At 38.3% G+C, this 20,994-nt stretch overlaps 3 protein-coding genes across 6 annotated transcripts in view; 2 read left to right on the forward strand and 1 right to left on the reverse strand.

Annotated features, from left to right (window-relative positions):
• The window catches only part of tac3b (tachykinin precursor 3b), a 22,683-nt gene extending 10,788 nt beyond the window's left edge, over nt 1-11,895 (reverse strand). The window contains exon 1 of the mRNA XM_066663538.1: nt 11,823-11,895. The gene's annotated coding sequence lies outside the window, so the exon portion shown is untranslated. The remainder of the gene's footprint in view (nt 1-11,822) is intronic.
• Nucleotides 2,418-5,535, forward strand: apof (apolipoprotein F). Its single transcript, XM_066665844.1, has 2 exons — nt 2,418-2,558; nt 3,389-5,535. Exon 2 carries the CDS (start codon nt 3,433-3,435, stop codon nt 4,726-4,728), a length of 1,296 nt encoding a protein of 431 aa, XP_066521941.1. The 5' UTR covers nt 2,418-2,558; nt 3,389-3,432; the 3' UTR covers nt 4,729-5,535.
• A 424-nt stretch (nt 11,896-12,319) lies between the features above and the next one.
• stat2 (signal transducer and activator of transcription 2) overlaps nt 12,320-20,994 on the forward strand; it is a 30,168-nt gene continuing 21,493 nt past the window's right edge. For 2 of the 4 annotated variants that reach the window (XM_066665488.1, XM_066665492.1), the window contains exons 1-2: nt 12,320-12,506; nt 20,515-20,646. In XM_066665488.1, the coding sequence (XP_066521585.1) occupies nt 20,516-20,646 (131 nt within the window). In that variant the 5' untranslated portion in view covers nt 12,320-12,506; nt 20,515. Of the gene's footprint in view, nt 12,581-20,514; nt 20,647-20,994 lie in introns of all 4 variants that reach the window. The other 2 variants (XM_066665489.1, XM_066665490.1) reach the window with 2 other exon arrangements.

Below are 20,994 nucleotides of genomic sequence, written 5' to 3' on the forward strand. Positions count from 1 at the left end.
AGCTATGTTAAAATAAGTCTTCTGTCTTGAAGCAGTGTAGCTTTGAAATCAGGGAGCACACGGTTACTGAAATGATCTACACACACACACACAGACACACATATACCACAGCCAGGCAGTCATTACCAGCTGCGATCTGTCCTTCTCTCATGGGTGTTTTCACTATAATGGATTGCAGTGTGTGTATGTTCTCACGTGTGCGCCAGTCTGAGTGCCACTGTGTTTTGGGCCTGTGTTTGTGTGTGTGAGAATGAGTTTATCACACATTCCAGTGTTTCTCTTAGCACCCCGAAACCAACCCCATCAACCCTGCCCCCATTTCTCAAACATTCTCACTGTAGTCATAGCTAGTGTGTCTCCACAATAAAAGCAGCTTTTTATTAGGAGAAAGTTTCTCTTGGTCTCTGAGCTGGTTAATTCATCCAGGAGCATTTACTGTTTTTAAGGTCACAGCTGAGTGATAAAGGACTGAGGACATAATGTTCACAAGTAATGGATTGTGTTTGGTTGAAAGCACTGGAGGTCATGTCACCTTAAAGAACCAAATGATGAGATTACAAAGGGCATTCATACCATGTATCATTTACTGTATATAGTTCCCCAGTGTTGACATTTGTATACCAGAAGTTCTGAATGTGATCCACCTGGCCACATATTCTCCTAATGCTGATTCAGGGTTAATAATGTCTGTCAGCTATTTCAGGTTGGATAACAAGTAGGGCTTAATGAGTACCTCATTCATCATTCAAACTGAAATTATAGATATTTCTATACAGCTGGACAAACCTGCTAAAATGTTTTTGAAGATTTAACATAGTTTAAACATTTTTTAGACATTCCCATTCTAACCACAAGCTAGGTTTCCCCACTTATATAATTCTACCAAGATGGGCCTGTGAAGACCAGCAAATGCTTTCTCTGAGGCAACTTTTTAATCTTCCACTATCACAACAATACCTTTGCATAATAGGAGGGCACTAGCTGCCAAATATATGTTAGGTAATAGATGCTTTAATTGATTATATTTTTGTAATAAACCAAATGAAACATTTTCTAAAAAATAATTTAAAAGTAACACACTACATTTTGTATTGTTCTTCCAATTATAGAGTTTACAATAAATATATTTTTAAAAATCTAATAATATAAATTATCATTAATATGAAGCTCTATTAGTTTTTGGTGTCTGTTTATATATTTACATCAAAATGTGTCATTTGACCTGTAGGTTTAGATTTGTTCTCTATAGAAAGGCAAGTTATAGTGAAATCCTTGTATAAATTTCCAATTGTATAAACTGGACTACAGCTCCCCCTACAGTCTGCTCTGGCTTGATAAACACTACATTCAAAAAGATGTCTAGATATTTTGGACATGTGTAATCCATATCTTCACATAAGTGTTCCAAGCCTTTCTAGGAGAAAACGGGAAAATGCCTTGTTTATTATTTTTGCTCTTGCTTTTGGAAAAAAAAATAAATAAATGAGCATGGGACTCCGCGTTTGGACATATAACAAGTTTGCCCATGACAAAAATATAAAGCAGAGACTGAACACGTAAACAGAAAATAACAAAAACCCAAGAGTATGTCTAATACAAACTGTGCATGGTATTCGCCTGAAGACCAGAAAATGCTGAGCTGCATGGTAGGTTTTTCTAACAAAATTGCCCTTAATTCTAGAATTACAGAAAACTTCATAAGCTGGATTTTTTCTCTCTGTTGCATGAAAATGTTTGACCTAATAATTGTGTGTCATGCCGATATTGGTGGCATGTATTTTCTACCTAGTGACCTTTGCACTGGTGCTAGGTAAAACACACACTGGTGTATTTACTTAATTGTTCCTGCCAAATAATGCAGCTGCAAATTACTTGCAAATACTAAACTGGAATATAAAAGATTTTGTCTTCATGTTTAGCTAATATGATTTATATGCTTGATGTTTTAAACCCAGCGTTATAAAGCTATGGTTCTGAGAGTAGCCAATAAAAGAGCACAAGTAAAAAAAAGGCTCATAGTGTTTGAGTTTGTGAACAGATGTGACCTTGGTGCTACATGTTTGGGGTTAGTAATGGAAGCTGAGGATTGGCTGATAAGAAGCAGACAGTGAGAGAAGAGTTTCATGAGAGTATGTTCCTTTCAGGCTAATGGTCCAAATGTCCTCAAGTCAATTCTGTACTGAAATTCAATGGGTAAAATCTCTCTCACAAAACACACATTCACAGACCCCTCTTAGGCATGTGTACAGTGTGCTGTAAAATATCTGGGTCAGAAACAAAGGACACCCATCCCCTATGGTCCAAGAGAGAGGAGGAGAAGAGCAAGGCAGAAGCGAGAAAGAGAGGGGGCACAGGGATAAACAAACAATACGCCTTTAGAAAATATGCACCCACGCCACATGAGCCTATATTCCTCAGTGAGAAACAAGGCTAAATCCAGTCGGAGAATGGAAGAGTGAGAGTGAGAGTGAGAGTGAGAGAGAGAGAGAGAGAGAGAGAGAGAGAGAGAGAGAGAGAGGGAGAGAGAGAGTCGCTTCTGTTGGACACAAAAAAATAAGGTAAGGATTTTTTTTTTTGAGAAACATCTAAAATATTCACGATTTCAAATTAACTGTGATGTTCAGACTAAACTGATTCTGCTGTGCTTCTGATGTTCAGTAATACACTCTAACGCTCATATTTTCTGTTTACAGTATAATTAAATATAACTTCCAAGTTTCAACATTTGAAATATTGTCTTTGTTCTATTTATGCCCTGTTATATTAAATTAAATATAGCCTTTAAATGATTTGCACATCCTTGCATTATGATTGTATTTGCATTTTGCACAAGTTTTCTGGCATATGTATATATATATATATATATATATATATATATATATAAAGAATAATGACTTCACTAGAATTTAGCTTTTGAATTGGGCAAGGTAAATTGCAAAGATGAACAAGTGACAAACAAAGCCTCACAGAGGCTGAGATCATGTCAGGCATTGTGACCCTGGACATAATGACTACAAGATTAAGGTTATGCAAGACTGCGTGCATATGTGTTGCAATGACAAGACTTAAAGTCTGCATTCAATACTATGTTTGCTGTATCTCTGTTGAGCATTTCTGTTGGAGTTCCCATTGATTCTTCCAACAAATCACAGCTGTTCACACAGTTTGACATATCTTTGTGTGGCCTACCACCCAAATATGCACACATGGCTTCTATTTGCACATAGCCCCTACAGAGTCCAGCTGCATATATTTCTGCAGTGAACAACGTCCACTGAGAGGATGGTACTATAATGTCAGTGTGATATCAAACCTAAATACTATAAAATGTTTTATGACTATGATGTGCACAAATGTATTTTCACAAAACCTTCTGTTTGCCTCATAGGATTCTTGCTTTTAATTGATTTTGCCCAATTTCTGTATATCACCATGGTGACACAGACCTCCAAACTCAAGTGGCTGCTTCTGATTTACTTCATGTTGTTTGACACCATTCATGGAAGGGCTCCACTCACTCCTGGAGTCAAGTACACTTTCTGGCCAATCATCTCCACTGCCAGCGTGTCTCCAATGTCTTCACCTTTGCCACAGTTGGCCTTAAAACAAGAGACAGGGCAGAATCAGGAGGGCAAGTACAGTGAGGAAGATAAAGTTAGGGTGGAGGAAGAAACAAGGGCCAGCTCACACCGACTTATCTCTACCCTCGCAGCCTCTATACAGGGTCATGGTCATCTCCATGCAAATGTTAGCTGTACTGAGCTGGCTGCAGCACCTTGGAGCGGTGAAGGATTTTCACAGCAGTTGTTGAGTCTGGTGACAGTGCCTGTTCTAGTGTCTGCCAAATGTACAAAAGAAGCCCAGACTCTGGTTATGGACCTATATAAACAACTTGGACAGGACGATACACATGAGCTTTTGGTCAGTATTGTAGCCCTTATAAAGCAAAGTAAGAACCCACCCTCCCAACACTCAACTCTGCCTCGACTGAATGCTTATTCACAGCGCCACCTACAAGCAGTCATGTTTAACATTCAGCAGTTGGCAGAAACAGGGGAGCATATGGGTGGGCTTTATGGCAAAGACTTTATTGAGCAAAAGAAACAATGCCAGGGCTGGCTGAAGGTGAAGGGCACTCAGTTACATGGGAAAACATCTGATCTTGGTGAGCATCTCCACCTACATGAAGCTAAGCAGGTCTGTGAAAGCCTAGGAATCAGCTGTGCAGGTGTGAGTAAGGATGATGCCTCCAACCCTAGGATTTACCGTGTCATACTCAGACATGGCAGTCGAGTAGTGCCCTTGGCTTCCCCCAGCCAGTCAGAGAGCTGGATTCAGAAGTGTGGCGTGGGGCCTGTGCGATGGCGCAGACATTCAACTCCTCAGGACAGCTGTAAGAATTATAAGGAAGAGCGAGTGCATAATGTAGCAGAGTGGATCCCTGGAGTGTCCACACTTTATAACCTTGGTACAGCTGTGTATTATGCATCTGTTAACTGCTCCACCACAGCAAAAGAAAGAGCCATACTCAGTGCCGTGGATTTGGGCACTGATGCCCTTATGGCGGTTACTGGTGGAACTGCAGGTGTGGCTGGATATGCCCTGGGGGCAGGGCTTAAAACTGGTGTCAAGGCAGGAATTAAGTACTTGCTAAACAACATGAATCAGGAAGATGATCTGCTTTTGAACCAGGAAAGTTGGGAGGATGGAATGATTACCATTCAGTAATAATCAGGAAATGAGTAGAAAAGATAGTAGAAAGTCTGAGACTAATATAAAGAAGTAAATGCCCCCTCTATTATACCTGTTATTGCATTAATCACAAGGCCTGTCACAGCACATGGAAATGGGCAATAAATCTGACTTTAAATTTGAGTTTGAGCTTAGATTTGTTTAGTTTAAAAAATGGGTTGTCAGAACAGTTGAAAAAATTTAGAAAATCAGGTTGTAGAACAGTTGAGAGAAGAGAGTGAGAGGAAAATCACAGTTAATGCTAGACAGAAATCACAGACCAACTTTAATTTTAAAGGGGGAAAAATCAGTTATAACACTAGTTATATATGGTGTCTACTGTAGTGTTTACCATGGCATTTCTTGTCAATAATTATAATAATTCTCAACCCAAACCTGCCTAAAGTATGTTTATCCTACCTTGAATATAAATATACATCTATATTATGTGTATTAAAGTTCCAGAGAAAATCTCAAACTACCTAAATTGATTCTTGTTAAAATACATCTGCCATATTTATCTTTCTACAAAGGCATGCAAAAGTAGGAATAAGTAATGAATACAGTCAATCTCAGTTTCATGCAACATCAGAAACAGTATGCTCAATTTAAAATATACAGATAAAAGAGTTCATCTGTGTTTTCCATTCCAGACGATACATAAAATGTCGTACAATGTCTCTTACATTTAATAAAGGCTATGTTTAAATTAACCATGTAATGTATACATTTCTTTCAATATAATTGTATTGTAGGAACCCATGTGTGTATTATTTTCCATTGTATTTTTATTTCTCTGTAAATGTTCACTATTTACAATAAATAAGTACTCCATTTTCTGTGTTCTGGCTTTTTATTATACCTTATAACTGTAGGTAAATTTATAAAAACTACATTAAATGTACTTTGAAATTTCCTGTGTAGGTATAACAGGTTTAATATTAAGCATCAAATGCTTCCATTTAAAATACAGTACCTTCAAAAATATTGCATAAATACTGTTCAGCACAGCTCTCTGATTTGACTGTTAGGATATCTGATTATGTCAGGATCTGTTCCTGTTCTCTTGTTCCTGTTTTCTTATGTTTGGTTTAGGGTTCCTGCTCCTTTTGTGTCTTTAGCCACGCCCTCCATCTGTGAGCCCTGAGTGTGATTGCTCACAGGTGTTGCCCCTTACTTATTCCCTTTATAAACTCTGTCTTTGTATTCTTACGTCGGTGTTCGTTGTATTGACTTATTTTGTATGAAGTTGTCTTCTTCTGTCTGCTTGTTTTGTGTTTCTATGTTTTGCCTGCTTTGTTGACACTTATGCCTTACATCAAAGTGATACCTATGCGCTTGCCTTCTATGCGTCCCATGCAACTCCGTGACAAGTTATGATGTGTCTTGAACACCAGAGAAATATTTAACACTAAAATTGCTTTTTGGGTAAATTCTTTAGGGTAGGCTGTGTTTACTTTTTTCTCCCATTAGCTGGTGAGTGATGAAGGAATACAAATAGCTATTGTTACATTTCAGAGGCAAAATTGCAGCTATATACCTCCCTTAATTTCTAACATTCTCCTCTAATAATTTTTTCAAATATAAAATGGATTACTTCAAACATGATTGAAAATACTCATCAGAGACCAACACGCTAAAGTCTAAATTTTGTTATATAGTGTGTTAGGCACATTGCAGAGAATGCAACTTTATTATTTGTACATTTGTCTAGGACAAAATAACACAAAAGCTAATAAATCTCTTGAATAGCTTTCTCGGTATCAACATTTACTCTTGTATATGTTTATTTTTGCATTTCTCTCTTTTTAGGTATAAGCATTGATTCTGTATCTCATACCTAGTATTGATTCTGTATTGTTATTGTGTATTTGTCATGCCTTGGTCCTGTCCTATCTGTTGTTCCCACCATGTGCTTACTTAGCACATGGTTCTTTTTGTTATTGTTCCTGTCTCCGCCCTAGTCCTGCCTTAGCTCCACCTCCTCATTTTGCCTCCTTTATATTAATACCCCCTAGTTATCTGATCCAGGTGTCCCTTGTCTGTGTTGTGCATTTAAATTCCTTTGTGTGACTTCCTCATGGTCAGACATTGCTCTTTTTTCTCCAGTCAGTTTGTCTCGGCTGTTTCTCATTCCCGGGCCCCTTCTAGTCAGTTTGTTTCTCTCACTCCTCTTTCCTGTAATCTCCACATTCGCTTGTCTGTCTCGTCTGTTCCTCAGTTTGATTCACTTCCCTGCGTTTATCTGTGTGGTCTGTCTGTTTCTTCCATGTGCTTCATGTTCTCATTTGGTTTCTGTTTTAGCTCCCTGTTTAGTTCTCTTTGTCAAGGTTAGTCTCTTTAGCTTTCTCTGTTTGTTTAGTTCCCACTGTTTTAGGTTAGTCTGTTTAGCTCTCCCTGTTTGGGTCTCTGTCCAGCTTTTCCTGCCTTGGTCAGTATGTATCTGTCTCTCAGTTTAGGTCTGTATCTGTCACTCTAGTCTAGGTCTCTGTTTAGCTCCCTCTGTCTAGGTTTCTCTGTCCAGTTCCCTCTCTGTCTAGGTCTTTCTTTGTTCAAGTATTGTCTAGTAGTCTAAATATTCTGTCTTGTTTTGTTATTCTACTGTGATATAGCGCATGCGTCTGCCTCCGTTAGTGTGCCCGGTCCTGACAGTATTCTGTATTGGTATTTTTAATGTATTGGTAGTTTATTTGGACTCAAATATTTGTACTGCTTACAATAGATGGTAATAGCTAAATTTCATTATCAAATTTACAAAGTTCATATAACATCTACTTATGCTAGTGAAAGGCTTAAAGTGAATGAGATGCTGCTAATCCCTGAATAAGTCTTTACTCTCTAAATCTATCTGAAATATTTTAACTGGACAGTGCTGGTGTTATACAATTTATTTCCACCATAAATATAATTTTAGGAAACAGATCTTTGCTTCTTTTTCACAATCTTCATATTTAAACATTTAGTTCCACCTTAAGGTCTTTGTGTCTTATTGCTGTTATTCGCCAGCTTCTTGAAATCTCCATTCCTCCTTAAGGGCTCAATAAAGCACTTATTCCACTTCATCTGTTTAAAACACACAAACTAATTGCACTGCATGTCACTTAATATCTACATAAGTAACTACAAACAAAAGAGCTTCTGTAGAATTTATCTGCAGATTTTACTGTCTAAATTCACCTTAAATGTTTAGACTAGAAAAGGCTGGTGTGTTTTTTTTTATTTTTTATTTTTTTGCTTCCTATTCACAATTTCCATATTGACATACTTAGTTCCAACCTCTAAACTTGTGTGTTATGTTACATGTTCAGCAAAGTTTGAATAAAAAACATGCGCACAACAAAAATATGATATATTTCTCCTCAGAAATGGCCAGTACTGCTCTCCTCTAGATCTGTCCTAAAAGTGGGTAATGCTTATGTCAGTATACTGACCAATCACAAAGCTACCATAGCCACGCCTCCTCTCTGAGTCAAAGAGACTGGTAAGCTAAAGCTTAGGAGCCTAGTGAGCGAGCTAGCTATCCAGCTATTCACAAAGCTATGAGGATGGAGTGAAAGACATAAACAGAGCAAACACAGAACACTAAACAATACAGAATGATCCTGAATGGATTAAGTCTGAGTTGAGCAGAGACAGCAGCAAAACTCCGTCGGCGTGTATAACAGAATAGCATCGGAGACAGCAGAGTACAGCTGGGGGAAAGCACCAATTTGGAGACACTCTAGAAGGTATCCCCTTTGTACAATTATGTTAACAAAATTATCACACCACACCAAGACAAAAGACGTCATACCCGCCTGTGCCATTTTACTGTGTATCTTCTAAACGACACCCACAATTCAGAGTAAAAACACAGAAAGATAAAAAAAGTGACTGCTCTGTCTCAAGGCTGTGTGTTGCCATGGTAACAGAAAAAAGCATTCTGCTTCCAGCTGTAAGTCTGTGTCTGAAACAGTGCCCAATTCACTATATATATTTTGGGGTTCCACCATTTTGTAGTAGTGTCCAAAAACATAGTGGAAATTTTTCAGTGCACTCAAACAATCCCACAATGCACTGCAAATAGTAGCGTACAACTCATGTACATTAACAAATATCAGATTACCCATAATCCACTGTGTTGTTTGGTAAAAACCCATATGAGGTAGTGTTCAAAATCAGTTCCCTATAACAGTGAACTATATAGTGAATAACATAGGAAATAGGGAGCCATTTCGGACACAGGGACGGTCATTAGTATATAGAGAATGAGCAACTACTTAACAGCGCATTGCATTGTGGGTAGCGTTCACCATTTTAGAGGATAAACTCCATAGCAACAGAACAAAATAAAGAGCAAGCACTCCCAGTATTTTGCAAATCCATGTAAAGAAAGCCCAGTTTAAGCTTCTTACTGAATGTAAGCAAAGGCTAGAGACAGAGGTGAGTAATTCAGACTTTATTGCATAAAGGGCAAAGTGTAAACGAGAAAAACAAACTGAGGCCCTACCCAGCAAAATGCCCCTAAGCACAGAAGATGGCATAGATAGAGAGTACACTTAACTGAAGGAAAACAACATGGCTGATCTTCGCATCATTAGAGTCCTAAAACACAGTTTAACATCGCCGCACCTCCATCACCTACTGATACAAGTGCTGAGAGCCGCTGTGAGCACCTGCTCCAAGTGCCACACTGTTTACACCTAGTCTATTAAAGCTCATATTAAATTAATCTCTCTTTGCATTTTTTTCTTTCACAATGTTTATTTCCCCAAAATTGTATATGTTCTCATAAATGTAATTGTGTTTAAAACATTCTATTTAGGCCTAATCATTTATGTGTTCTATGTTCGTAATTATTTTAGAATAATTTTTGTTTAATGAATGCAAATTACAAATATTCAAGCAAGATATTCATAGGATTCACAGGGGGTACTTGGGGGCTTTGATTTGATAATAAGTGGTACTTGGTCTAAAAAGATTGAGAATGATTGCCTTAATGGGATAAGCTGCAGAAGAACATAACCAGGCATTATTTAGAGAAATTAAAAGTGATTAACTTACTTTATCCATACGAACATAAAATGGTATTTACACAGCACTAGAAAAACATAAAGGACCACTACAAAATGATCAGTTTTTTTCTACTTTTACAATTGATGGCAGTGTGTTTGACCAGGCTGAGCAGTGCCATACTGGCACGTGTCTTCCAAAATCTAAATAATAATATTGTATTTTTGTATTTCTATTTTATAGAAAATTACTAATGATCCATATAATAAACAGTTACAAAAATTTCAGACCACAAATAATGCAAATAAAACAACCTTATATTCATTTATAAACAACACAGTACTAATACTTCAACTTAGGATGAGTCCAGTATTTGGTGGAATAACCTTGATTTTTAATCACAGCTTTCATACACATTGGCATGCTTTCCACCAGTCTTTCATATTGCTGTTGGGTAACTTTACACCACTCCTGGCACAGAAATTCCAGGAGCTCTGCTTTGTTTGGTGGCTTGTGATTATCAATCTTCCTCTTAATCACATTCCAGAGGTTTTCATGGGGGGTTCAGGTCTGGAGATTGGGCTGACCATGATAGGGTCTAGATCTGGTGGTCCCTCATCCACACTTTGATTGACTTGGCTGTGTGACATGGAGCATTGTCCTGTTGAAAAAACAATCATCTGTGTTGGGGAACATTGTCACAGCAGAAGGAAGCAAGTTTTTTTTCCAGCATAATTTTGGAAGTGTCTTGATTCATGTGTCCTTTACAAAGACAAATCTGCCCAATTCCAGCCTTGCTGAAACACCCCCAGATCATCACCAATCCTGCACCAAATTTCACAGTGGGCGCGAAGCACTCTGGCTTGTAGGCTTCCCCAGGTCTCTTTCTAACCACACAACCAGCTGTTGGACAAAGCTGAAAATTGCTCTCATCAGAGAAGATGCCCTTACTCCAGTCCTCTACAGTCTAATCATTATAGTCTCCTTGGTGACATCCGGATGAGGTGGCGGTCATTACGGTCAGTAGAGAGTCATTTTCGTCCTCTGCCACTCGGTAGCTTTGTTGTCGCATGTATTTCCTGCTTGACCTTGTTCTTATGAACTGCAGTTTTTGAAATTTTCAAGAAAGAAGAAACCTGACACTCACTGCATCCCTCTGCCAGTAAAGCTACAATTTAACCCTTCTTTTCCTCATTAAGAACCTTTCTTTTCAACGCTTTGATTTCATCCACCGTTGTATTTTGACTACATTTCATTCGTGGGTAGTCCAAGCACTGCTTTTCCCATCCAGCTGGTGCTATAACAAGTGAATTGTGATGACAGCAGCAATGGTTTTTATACTGTTGTTTGTTTGAATAGGATTTTGTTCAGGTGATCACCTAATCATGCTTTGCTTGGTCACTTAATGGTCGCAGGACGCTATGTTTGAGTACCTGGCAACACAGTAGGTTTGGAAGTTCTCAGGCTGAAATTCCAATAGATTCTCAAAGAGAATATACTGGCTCCAGCATTACTTTTAGAGACACCAGTTCTTCAGCTTAGCCTGTTTCCTTAATCTATGATGACACACACTGGACATTTTATGATTGAGTAAAGTACATATATTACGGATTGTCCCTTTAAGGATGCTATTAAGAATACATTTCTTTGTAATATAAAGATATGTTTGATATATATATATTTTCGTATGTCATAAAGAAAAAAATCCAGTGTCAATTTTGTGTTGAAAAAAGACAGAATATACATTTTCTCTACATTTTTGTTTAATGACCTAAGTAACTCTTTGTTTATGTTCATCCTAGATCATGACTAATACTCTGTGACTGACAGCACAGAGATCCCCGCAGTAATAACTTAATACATGAAAACTAAATAAAATAATAAAATGAAACAGAGGATTCTGACAAACTGATGCACTGTTGTGCCACAGAACATTACATAATGAATAACTGTAGACTAAGGCCAGAATGGACATGGACTTCATACATAATAGAAGTTTCCAAAAAACACATCACAGATAACACAATTTGTATATAAAGTTTTAAAGAAAAATCTATCCAAATTTTACTTAGGTATATAAGAGATGTACAATAACAGACCTGTGCTCCTTCAAAATGCCACAAACTCTGATGAGGTTTTAGAGATGAGTCAATGTTTCAAATTCCCGCGCTCTCCTCTCTCCAAACGTAGCTTAGGTTTCGTTTCGTCATTTCTTGGAAGGTCCGCTCTCTCTGCTTTAAGTTTCGTTCTTGTTGCTCCCGGTCCCAGCCCCTACACGCTTTGATTGACAGGTAATTTCAGCCAATCACTACGGCCTCAACTCTTTACGTCTCTCTTGCGAAACGGATTTTTAAAAGTCTGTTGCAGTAAGACATGCTTTAAATGCACACAGAAGGAAGAATATGTACATGGCTTTATAAATAAGGCTGGTAATATATAAATTAATATTCATACCAAATACACCACGCAAGCGTACGGGTTTTAAAGGGGACGGGAGCGTTGAGAAGTAAAGCCAATCTGAGAAGCGAGGTCGCCCACGTGTGATGCCGTTTGCCCAATCAGCGTGCGGCGCCTCAGCTGAGCGACGTGTTGCCGAGAGAATAGTAATAGTACATGTTTACAGTTGTAGCTAGCCACCTCCTGTAAGCGTTGAGTGATGGTGAGCTCGAATCCGCTGGTCTGAAGAGTTTCCTAGTTTACACGGGCAGAATATAATGTTTGTGCAGTGCTGGCTGGAGATTTAATCAGATTAGCTAACAACTGCATTCGGCGTCAAGTCTCAGGTGAGTAAATGAAGAGTGTCGTTAGTGCTTCTTCTGCAGTGGCACCGTAACATTCATATTTTTTAGCTACTAAGGTAAATTACCGTTTTTGTGACCAATGTTAAGTTTGCGAACATTAAATGATTCAGTAAAACGTTATCTCTAGTGATATGTTACTTCCGAGCTTGTGGTAAAGGCCTTCGAAACATCCATTTGCAACATGCTACACCGTTGTGTTTCACTGAAGTCAAGCCAGCCCCCACTTGGAAAAGCTTGGTCAAGCCAGCCCCCACTTAGATTTGGTGGAACGTCGTATTCTGAACATTACGGTAATAGCGTGCAGAGGAACAAATTTCCAGATAAAAGCCAAAAGTCAATGACAGGAAATGTATGTAATAAATAAATAATTTTCTAAACAAATAATAAATGGATAAACAACAAATATTTGCTATTTTGTGGAAATGATGAAGATTTTAGGACATGACTCTCAAGTCACTCTGATGTGCCATTTAAAAAAAAGGCCCTTTGTGTAGTCCTATGTCTGTAAATTTAATTTCTAAATTTATATAATTATTAAAAGAAAACCTTTAGTTTGCACAGAACAATTTCACTTCATAATCATAGTACAACACCTCACTCACTTAATATGAAGTCATTCTGATGTGTCATTTCAAAATAAAAGCCCTTTGAATTGTCCCATTTCTGTAAATTTAATTTCAAATTTACATAATTATTAAAAAGAAACCTTTAGTTTGCACATAACAATTTCACTTCATAATCATAGTACAACACCTGATTATGTCACTCACTGAATATCAAGTCATTCTGATGTGTCATTTCAAAATAAAAGCCCTTTGAATTGTCACATTTCTGTAAATTTATTTCCAAATTTACATAATTATTAAAAGTGAAATATTAGTTTGCACAGAACAATTTCACTTCATAATCATAGTACCACATCTGATTATGTCACTCACTTAATATGAAGTCATTCTGATGTGTCATTTCAAAATAAAAGCCCTTTGAATTGTCCCATTTCTGTAAATTTAATTTCAAATTTACATAATTATTAAAAAGAAACCTTTAGTTTGCACATAACAATTTCACTTCATAATCATAGTACAACACCTGATTATTTCACTCACTTAATATGAAGTCATTCTGATGTGTCATTTCAAAATAAAAGCCCTTTGAATTGTCCCATTTCTGTGAATTTAATTTCAAATTTACATAATTATTAAAAGAAAACCTTTAGTTTGCACAGATTAATTTCACTTCATAATCATAGTACCACATCTGATTATGTCACTCACTTAATATGAAGTCATTCTGATGTGTCATTTCAAAATAAAAGCCCTTTGAATTGTCCCATTTCTGTAAATTTATTTCCAAATTTACATAATTATTAAAAGTGAACTATTAGTTTGCACAAAACAATTTCACTTCATAATCATAGTACCACATCTGATTATGTCACTCACTGAATATCAAGTCATTCTGATGTGTCATTTCAAAATAAAAGCCCTTTGAATTGTCACATTTCTGTAAATTTATTTTCCGAATTTAAATAATTTTTAAAAACAAACCTTTAGTTTGCACAGAAAAATTTCACTTCATAATCATAGTACCACATCTGATTATGTCACTCACTTAATATGAAGTCATTCTGATATGTCATTTCAAAATAAAAGCCCTTTGAATTGTCACATTTCTGTAAATTTATTTCCAAATTTACATAATTATTAAAAGTGAACTATTAGTTTGCACAGAACAATTTCACTTCATAATCATAGTACCACATCTGATTATGTCACTCACTGAATATTAAGTCATTCTGATGTGTCATTTCAAAATAAAAGCCCTTTGAATTGTCCCATTTCTGTAAATTTATTTCCAAATTTACATAATTATTAAAAGTGAACTATTAGTTTGCACAAAACAATTTCACTTCATAATCATAGTACCACATCTGATTATGTCACTCACTGAATATCAAGTCATTCTGATGTGTCATTTCAAAATAAAAGCCCTTTGAATTGTCACATTTCTGTAAATTTATTTTCAAATTTACATAATTATTAAAAGTGAACTATTAGTTTGCACAGAATATTTTCACTTCATAATCATAGTAGTCATGTTCCTATTTTACCTTAGTGAAATGATTGTACACTATTAAAAATAAAGCTGCTGTCAGAGGTTCACTGTCACGCCCTCGTCCTGTCATGCCCGTTTTCCTCGCAGTCGCCTTTAGTTTCCCAGTCGTGTTGTTTCTTCCTTTTTCATAGTCATGTGGTGTTGTTTCTCTCCCACTTCAGTTCAGGTTGTTTTTGTTTCCTAGTCGTTTCATTTTGTTTCCAAAGTCATGTCGGTTTGTGTAATTCTCATTTGTAGTCATGTCATTTCGTTTTTCTCCCCAAGCCTTGTCATTTCTTTCCTCTAAGTATCATTGTTTTGCCTCCAGTGTATCCATGTCTTGTTTCTTAGTTCGGTCTGTCTCTGTCGTTTTCCTCATTTCATTTCATATGTCTAGTTGTTTCTGTAGTTGCCAATCTTTGTTTTGTTATATCTTTTGTTTCATTAACATTACTGTGTTTTAGCAAGTGTGTCCGCCTCCGTCAGTCCGCCCCGCTAATCATGACAGAATGACCAATCACTATAAGGACGCAGCTAACACAGACAATCCTTTTGCGAGGTGTGCTATTCGCCGGACGCCATTCCGTATAGGCCCGTAAGGGTATGTTTTAAAGGCGGCTTCGGAATGGAGTAGCCGGCTCCAGCTCATGCCCCCTGCCTCTGTGGACATCGTCGCAGGGCCTCCTGTCTCCGTGGACGTCGTCGCAGGGCCCCCTGCCTCCGTGGACGTCGTCGCAGGGCCCCCTGCCTCCGTGGACGTCGTCGCAGGGCCCCCTGCCTCCGTGGACGTCGTCGCAGGGCCCCCTGCCTCCGTGGACGTCGTCGCAGGGCCCCCTGCCTCCGTGGACGTCGTCGCAGGGCCCCCTGCCTCCGTGGACGTCGTCGCAGGGCCCCCTGCTTCCAAGGACGTCGCTGCACTCCCTCCTGATCTCCAGGAGAAGCTTACAAGCCTCTTGGCACGTCTGGAGGTCTCCATGAAGGCGGCACCCGCCGCTCCTGTCTCCGTGAAGGTGGCACCCGCCGCTCCTGTCTCCGTGAAGGCAGCACCCGCAGCTCCTGTCTCTGTGATGGCGGCACCCGCCGCTCCTGTCTCCGTGAAGGCTGCACCCGCAGTTCCTGTCTCTGTGAAGGCGGCACCAGCCGCTCCTGTCTCGGGACACGGGACAGGACAGGAGGCTGACAAAGGGGGGCTACAGGAGAAGAGACTTGGGACAAGACAGAGGACAGAAACGGGACAAGACAGAACTAGAGACAGGTGATGAAATACTGGAATGAAGAGGGGGACGGACTGGAGACAAAACTGGAGAGCAGGCGGGACTGAACGGGTGACTGAAAAAAGGGAAAAGGAGACAGGACTTGAGACTGGAAAGGACTAGACAGGACGGGAGTGGACACATGAGACTGGACCGGAGCAGGAAACTGGACAGGGTGCTTGACATGGATAGGACAATGGATGGGAACAGGGATTGGACGAGACTAGGAACTGGAGTCGGGACAGAAGCAGGTGACTGAACAGGTTTAGGGACAGAAGACTGGACATGGGCAGGTGACAGGACAGGAGACTGGAATGGAGACAGAACATATGGAAGAACTGGGTAATGGGACTGGACAGGAGCAGAGACTGGTGACGAGACAGGGGACATAACTGAGGACAGGACAGAACCAGAGACAGAAGATTGGACAGGAGCAGGTGACAGGACAGTGGACTGGAAGGGAGACAAGACAAGTGACTGAACAGGGGACAGGACATTTGATTGAACACTGGATGGATATGGGGACTGGACATGAGGCAGGACAGGTGACGGGACTGGGTGTTGGGAATGGACAGGAGACTGGACTTGAGACAGGACAAAGGGTTGAAATGGAGACTGGACTGGAGACAAGACAGGAGAAAAGACAGGTGATAAGACATTAGACTGAAATGTGGACTGGACTGGATTAACAGAGGACTGGATAAGACTTGGCAGGGGAACAGGGACCAGGACGTTTACCGGGATTGAACACGAACAGGAACAGACATGGGAATCAAAACAACTGGGGGATGGAGACCTCCAGACGTGCCAAGAGGCTTGTAAGCTTCTCCTGGAGATCAGGAGGGAGTGCAGCGACGTCCTTGGAAGCAGAGGGCCCTGCGACAACGTCCACGGAGGCAGGGGGCCCTGCGACGACGTCCACGGAGACAGGGGGCCCTGCGACGACGTCCACGGAGGCAGGGGGCCCTGCGACGACGTCCACGGAGGCAGGGGGCCCTGCGACGACGTCCACGGAGGCAGGGGGCCCTGCGACGACGTCCACGGAGGCAGGGGGCCCTGCGACGATGTCCACAGAGGCAGGGGGCATGAGCTGGAGCCGGCTACTCCATTCCGAAGCCGCCTTCAAAACATACCCTTACGGGCCTATACGGAATGGCGTCCGGCGAATAGCACACCTCGCAAAAGGATTGTCTGTGTTAGCTGCGTCCTTATAGTGATTGGTCATTCTGTCATGATTAGCGGGGCGGACTGACGGAGGCGGACACACTTGCTAAAACACAGTAATGTTAATGAAACAAAAGATATAACAAAACAAAGATTGGCAACTACAGAAACAACTAGACATATGAAATGAAATGAGGAAAACGACAGAGACAGACCGAACTAAGAAACAAGACATGGATACACTGGAGGCAAAACAATGATACTTAGAGGAAAGAAATGACAAGGCTTGGGGAGAAAAACGAAATGACATGACTACAAATGAGAATTACACAAACCGACATGACTTTGGAAACAAAATGAAACGACTAGGAAACAAAAACAACCTGAACTGAAGTGGGAGAGAAACAACACCACATGACTATGAAAAAGGAAGAAACAACACGACTGGGAAACTAAAGGCGACTGCGAGGAAAACGGGCATGACAGGACGAGGGCGTGACAGTGAACCTCTGACAGCAGCTTTATTTTTAATAGTGTACAATCATTTCACTAAGGTAAAATAGGAACATGACTACTATGATTATGAAGTGAAAATATTCTGTGCAAACTAATAGTTCACTTTTAATAATTATGTAAATTTGAAAATAAATTTACAGAAATGTGACAATTCAAAGGGCTTTTATTTTGAAATGACACATCAGAATGACTTGATATTCAGTGAGTGACATAATCAGATGTGGTACTATGATTATGAAGTGAAATTGTTTTGTGCAAACTAATAGTTCACTTTTAATAATTATGTAAATTTGGAAATAAATTTACAGAAATGGGACAATTCAAAGGGCTTTTATTTTGAAATGACACATCAGAATGACTTAATATTCAGTGAGTGACATAATCAGATGTGGTACTATGATTATGAAGTGAAATTGTTCTGTGCAAACTAAAGGTTTGTTTTTAAAAATTATTTAAATTCGGAAAATAAATTTACAGAAATGTGACAATTCAAAGGGCTTTTATTTTGAAATGACACATCAGAATGACTTGATATTCAGTGAGTGACATAATCAGATGTGGTACTATGATTATGAAGTGAAATTGTTTTGTGCAAACTAATAGTTCACTTTTAATAATTATGTAAATTTGGAAATAAATTTACAGAAATGGGACAATTCAAAGGGCTTTTATTTTGAAATGACACATCAGAATGACTTCATATTAAGTGAGTGACATAATCAGATGTGGTACTATGATTATGAAGTGAAATTAATCTGTGCAAACTAAAGGTTTTCTTTTAATAATTATGTAAATTTGAAATTAAATTCACAGAAATGGGACAATTCAAAGGGCTTTTATTTTGAAATGACACATCAGAATGACTTCATATTAAGTGAGTGACATAATCAGGTGTTGTACTATGATTATGAAGTGAAATTGTTATGTGCAAACTAAAGGTTTCTTTTTAATAATTATGTAAATTTGAAATTAAATTTACAGAAATGGGACAATTCAAAGGGCTTTTATTTTGAAATGACACATCAGAATGACTTCATATTAAGTGAGTGACATAATCAGATGTGGTACTATGATTATGAAGTGAAATTGTTCTGTGCAAACTAATATTTCACTTTTAATAATTATGTAAATTTGGAAATAAATTTACAGAAATGTGACAATTCAAAGGGCTTTTATTTTGAAATGACACATCAGAATGACTTGATATTCAGTGAGTGACATAATCAGGTGTTGTACTATGATTATGAAGTGAAATTGTTCTGTGCAAACTAAAGGTTTCTTTTTAATAATTATTTAAATTTGGAAATAAATTTACAGAAATGTGACAATTCAAAGGGCTTTTATTTTGAAATGACACATCAGAATGACTTCATATTAAGTGAGTGACATAATCAGATGTGGTACTATGATTATGAAGTGAAATTGTTCTGTGCAAACTAAAGGTTTGTTTTTAAAAATTATTTAAATTCGGAAAATAAATTTACAGAAATGTGACAATTCAAAGGGCTTTTATTTTGAAATGACACATCAGAATGACTTGATATTCAGTGAGTGACATAATCAGATGTGGTACTATGATTATGAAGTGAAATTGTTTTGTGCAAACTAATAGTTCACTTTTTATAATTATGTAAATTTGGAAATAAATTTACAGAAATGGGACAATTCAAAGGGCTTTTATTTTGAAATGACACATCAGAATGACTTCATATTAAGTGAGTGACATAATCAGATGTGGTACTATGATTATGAAGTGAAATTAATCTGTGCAAACTAAAGGTTTTCTTTTAATAATTATGTAAATTTGAAATTAAATTCACAGAAATGGGACAATTCAAAGGGCTTTTATTTTGAAATGACACATCAGAATGACTTCATATTAAGTGAGTGACATAATCAGGTGTTGTACTATGATTATGAAGTGAAATTGTTATGTGCAAACTAAAGGTTTCTTTTTAATAATTATGTAAATTTGAAATTAAATTTACAGAAATGGGACAATTCAAAGGGCTTTTATTTTGAAATGACACATCAGAATGACTTCATATTAAGTGAGTGACATAATCAGGTGTTGTACTATGATTATGAAGTGAAATTGTTCTGTGCAAACTAAAGGTTTTCTTTTAATAATTATATAAATTTAGAAATTAAATTTACAGACATAGGACTACACAAAGGGCCTTTTTTTTAAATGGCACATCAGAGTGACTTGAGAGTCATGTCCTAAAATCTTCATCATTTCCACAAAATAGCAAATATTTGTTGTTTATCCATTTATTATTTGTTTAGAAAATTATTTATTTATTACATACATTTCCTGTCATTGACTTTTGGCTTTTATCTGGAAATTTGTTCCTCTGCACGCTATTACCGTAATGTTCAGAATACGACGTTCCACCAAATCTAAGTGGGGGCTGGCTTGACCAAGCTTTTCCAAGTGGGGGCTGGCTTGACTTCAGTTGTGTTTCCCTGCTGTGCTGTTTCTGAATCTTTAGACACCTCTGTTCAGACTGCGTGTTTTGATATTTCTCTGTGTACATTTTCTCTACAGTTCTCTTCTGTTTACTTACTGTATTGAACATACTGGGGGAAACTGTAAAACAGTCTTTCAATATAAACCCTTCCTACAAATTGAAGTTTACAGTTTTAATGCTGCTCTCCGTAGGGAGGATTAACATGATGCGAAATGTACACAAATATGTCATTTGACCACAGACCTTTGCACACGCCTGCAGAAAGGAAACAGGTTTAAGTAACTTGCTAATGTTGCGGTAACTCACGCCTGAAGAGATTTGACTTGCCAATGTTCAACGCTGGTATCTGTGGAAAACCCCTGCTGGAATTTGTAGCTTCAATTTTTCCTAAGAGGAGCCTACATGTTCACACGAATTCTTCAGTTTTTACAATCTGAGAGTCACGTGTGACTGATCTCTCTCTCTGTGTGTGTTTATTTGTTTGTCAAGAATGTCGCAGTGGGAGCGCTTGAAGCAGCTGGACTCTGTGTATTTGCAGAGATTGGATGATTTATACAAAACCGAAGATCTCCCCATGGCTGTGAGAGAATACCTGGCTCAATGGATAGAGGACCAAGACTGGTGAGTGCACTCCTTAAAGGAGCAATCTGTAATACTGACACCAAGCGTTTAAAATCGGAACTATAATACAGTTTCAAAACAGTGGAGAGAGAGCTTTCTGTCTCCTCTGTGAAGCTCGACCAGGTTGCTGGACCAGGGAAAACTGAACAAACAAGCAAGATACAGGTTTAAGAACATAATAGCTAAGAAAAATGTGCCATAATTGCCACAAAAGTGTTCACCATTTCACTAAAATGTCTACCTACGCAGGAGAAAGTTAAAAAAAAAAAAAATAATAAAAAAAAGCGAACGAGCGGCTGCCATTTCTTAAACCACCTTAAATCTTTCAGCTAGACAAGATTGGTGTTA

Source organism: Hoplias malabaricus, chromosome 3, assembly GCF_029633855.1.
Source record: "Hoplias malabaricus isolate fHopMal1 chromosome 3, fHopMal1.hap1, whole genome shotgun sequence".
Lineage (NCBI taxonomy): Eukaryota > Metazoa > Chordata > Actinopteri > Characiformes > Erythrinidae > Hoplias > Hoplias malabaricus.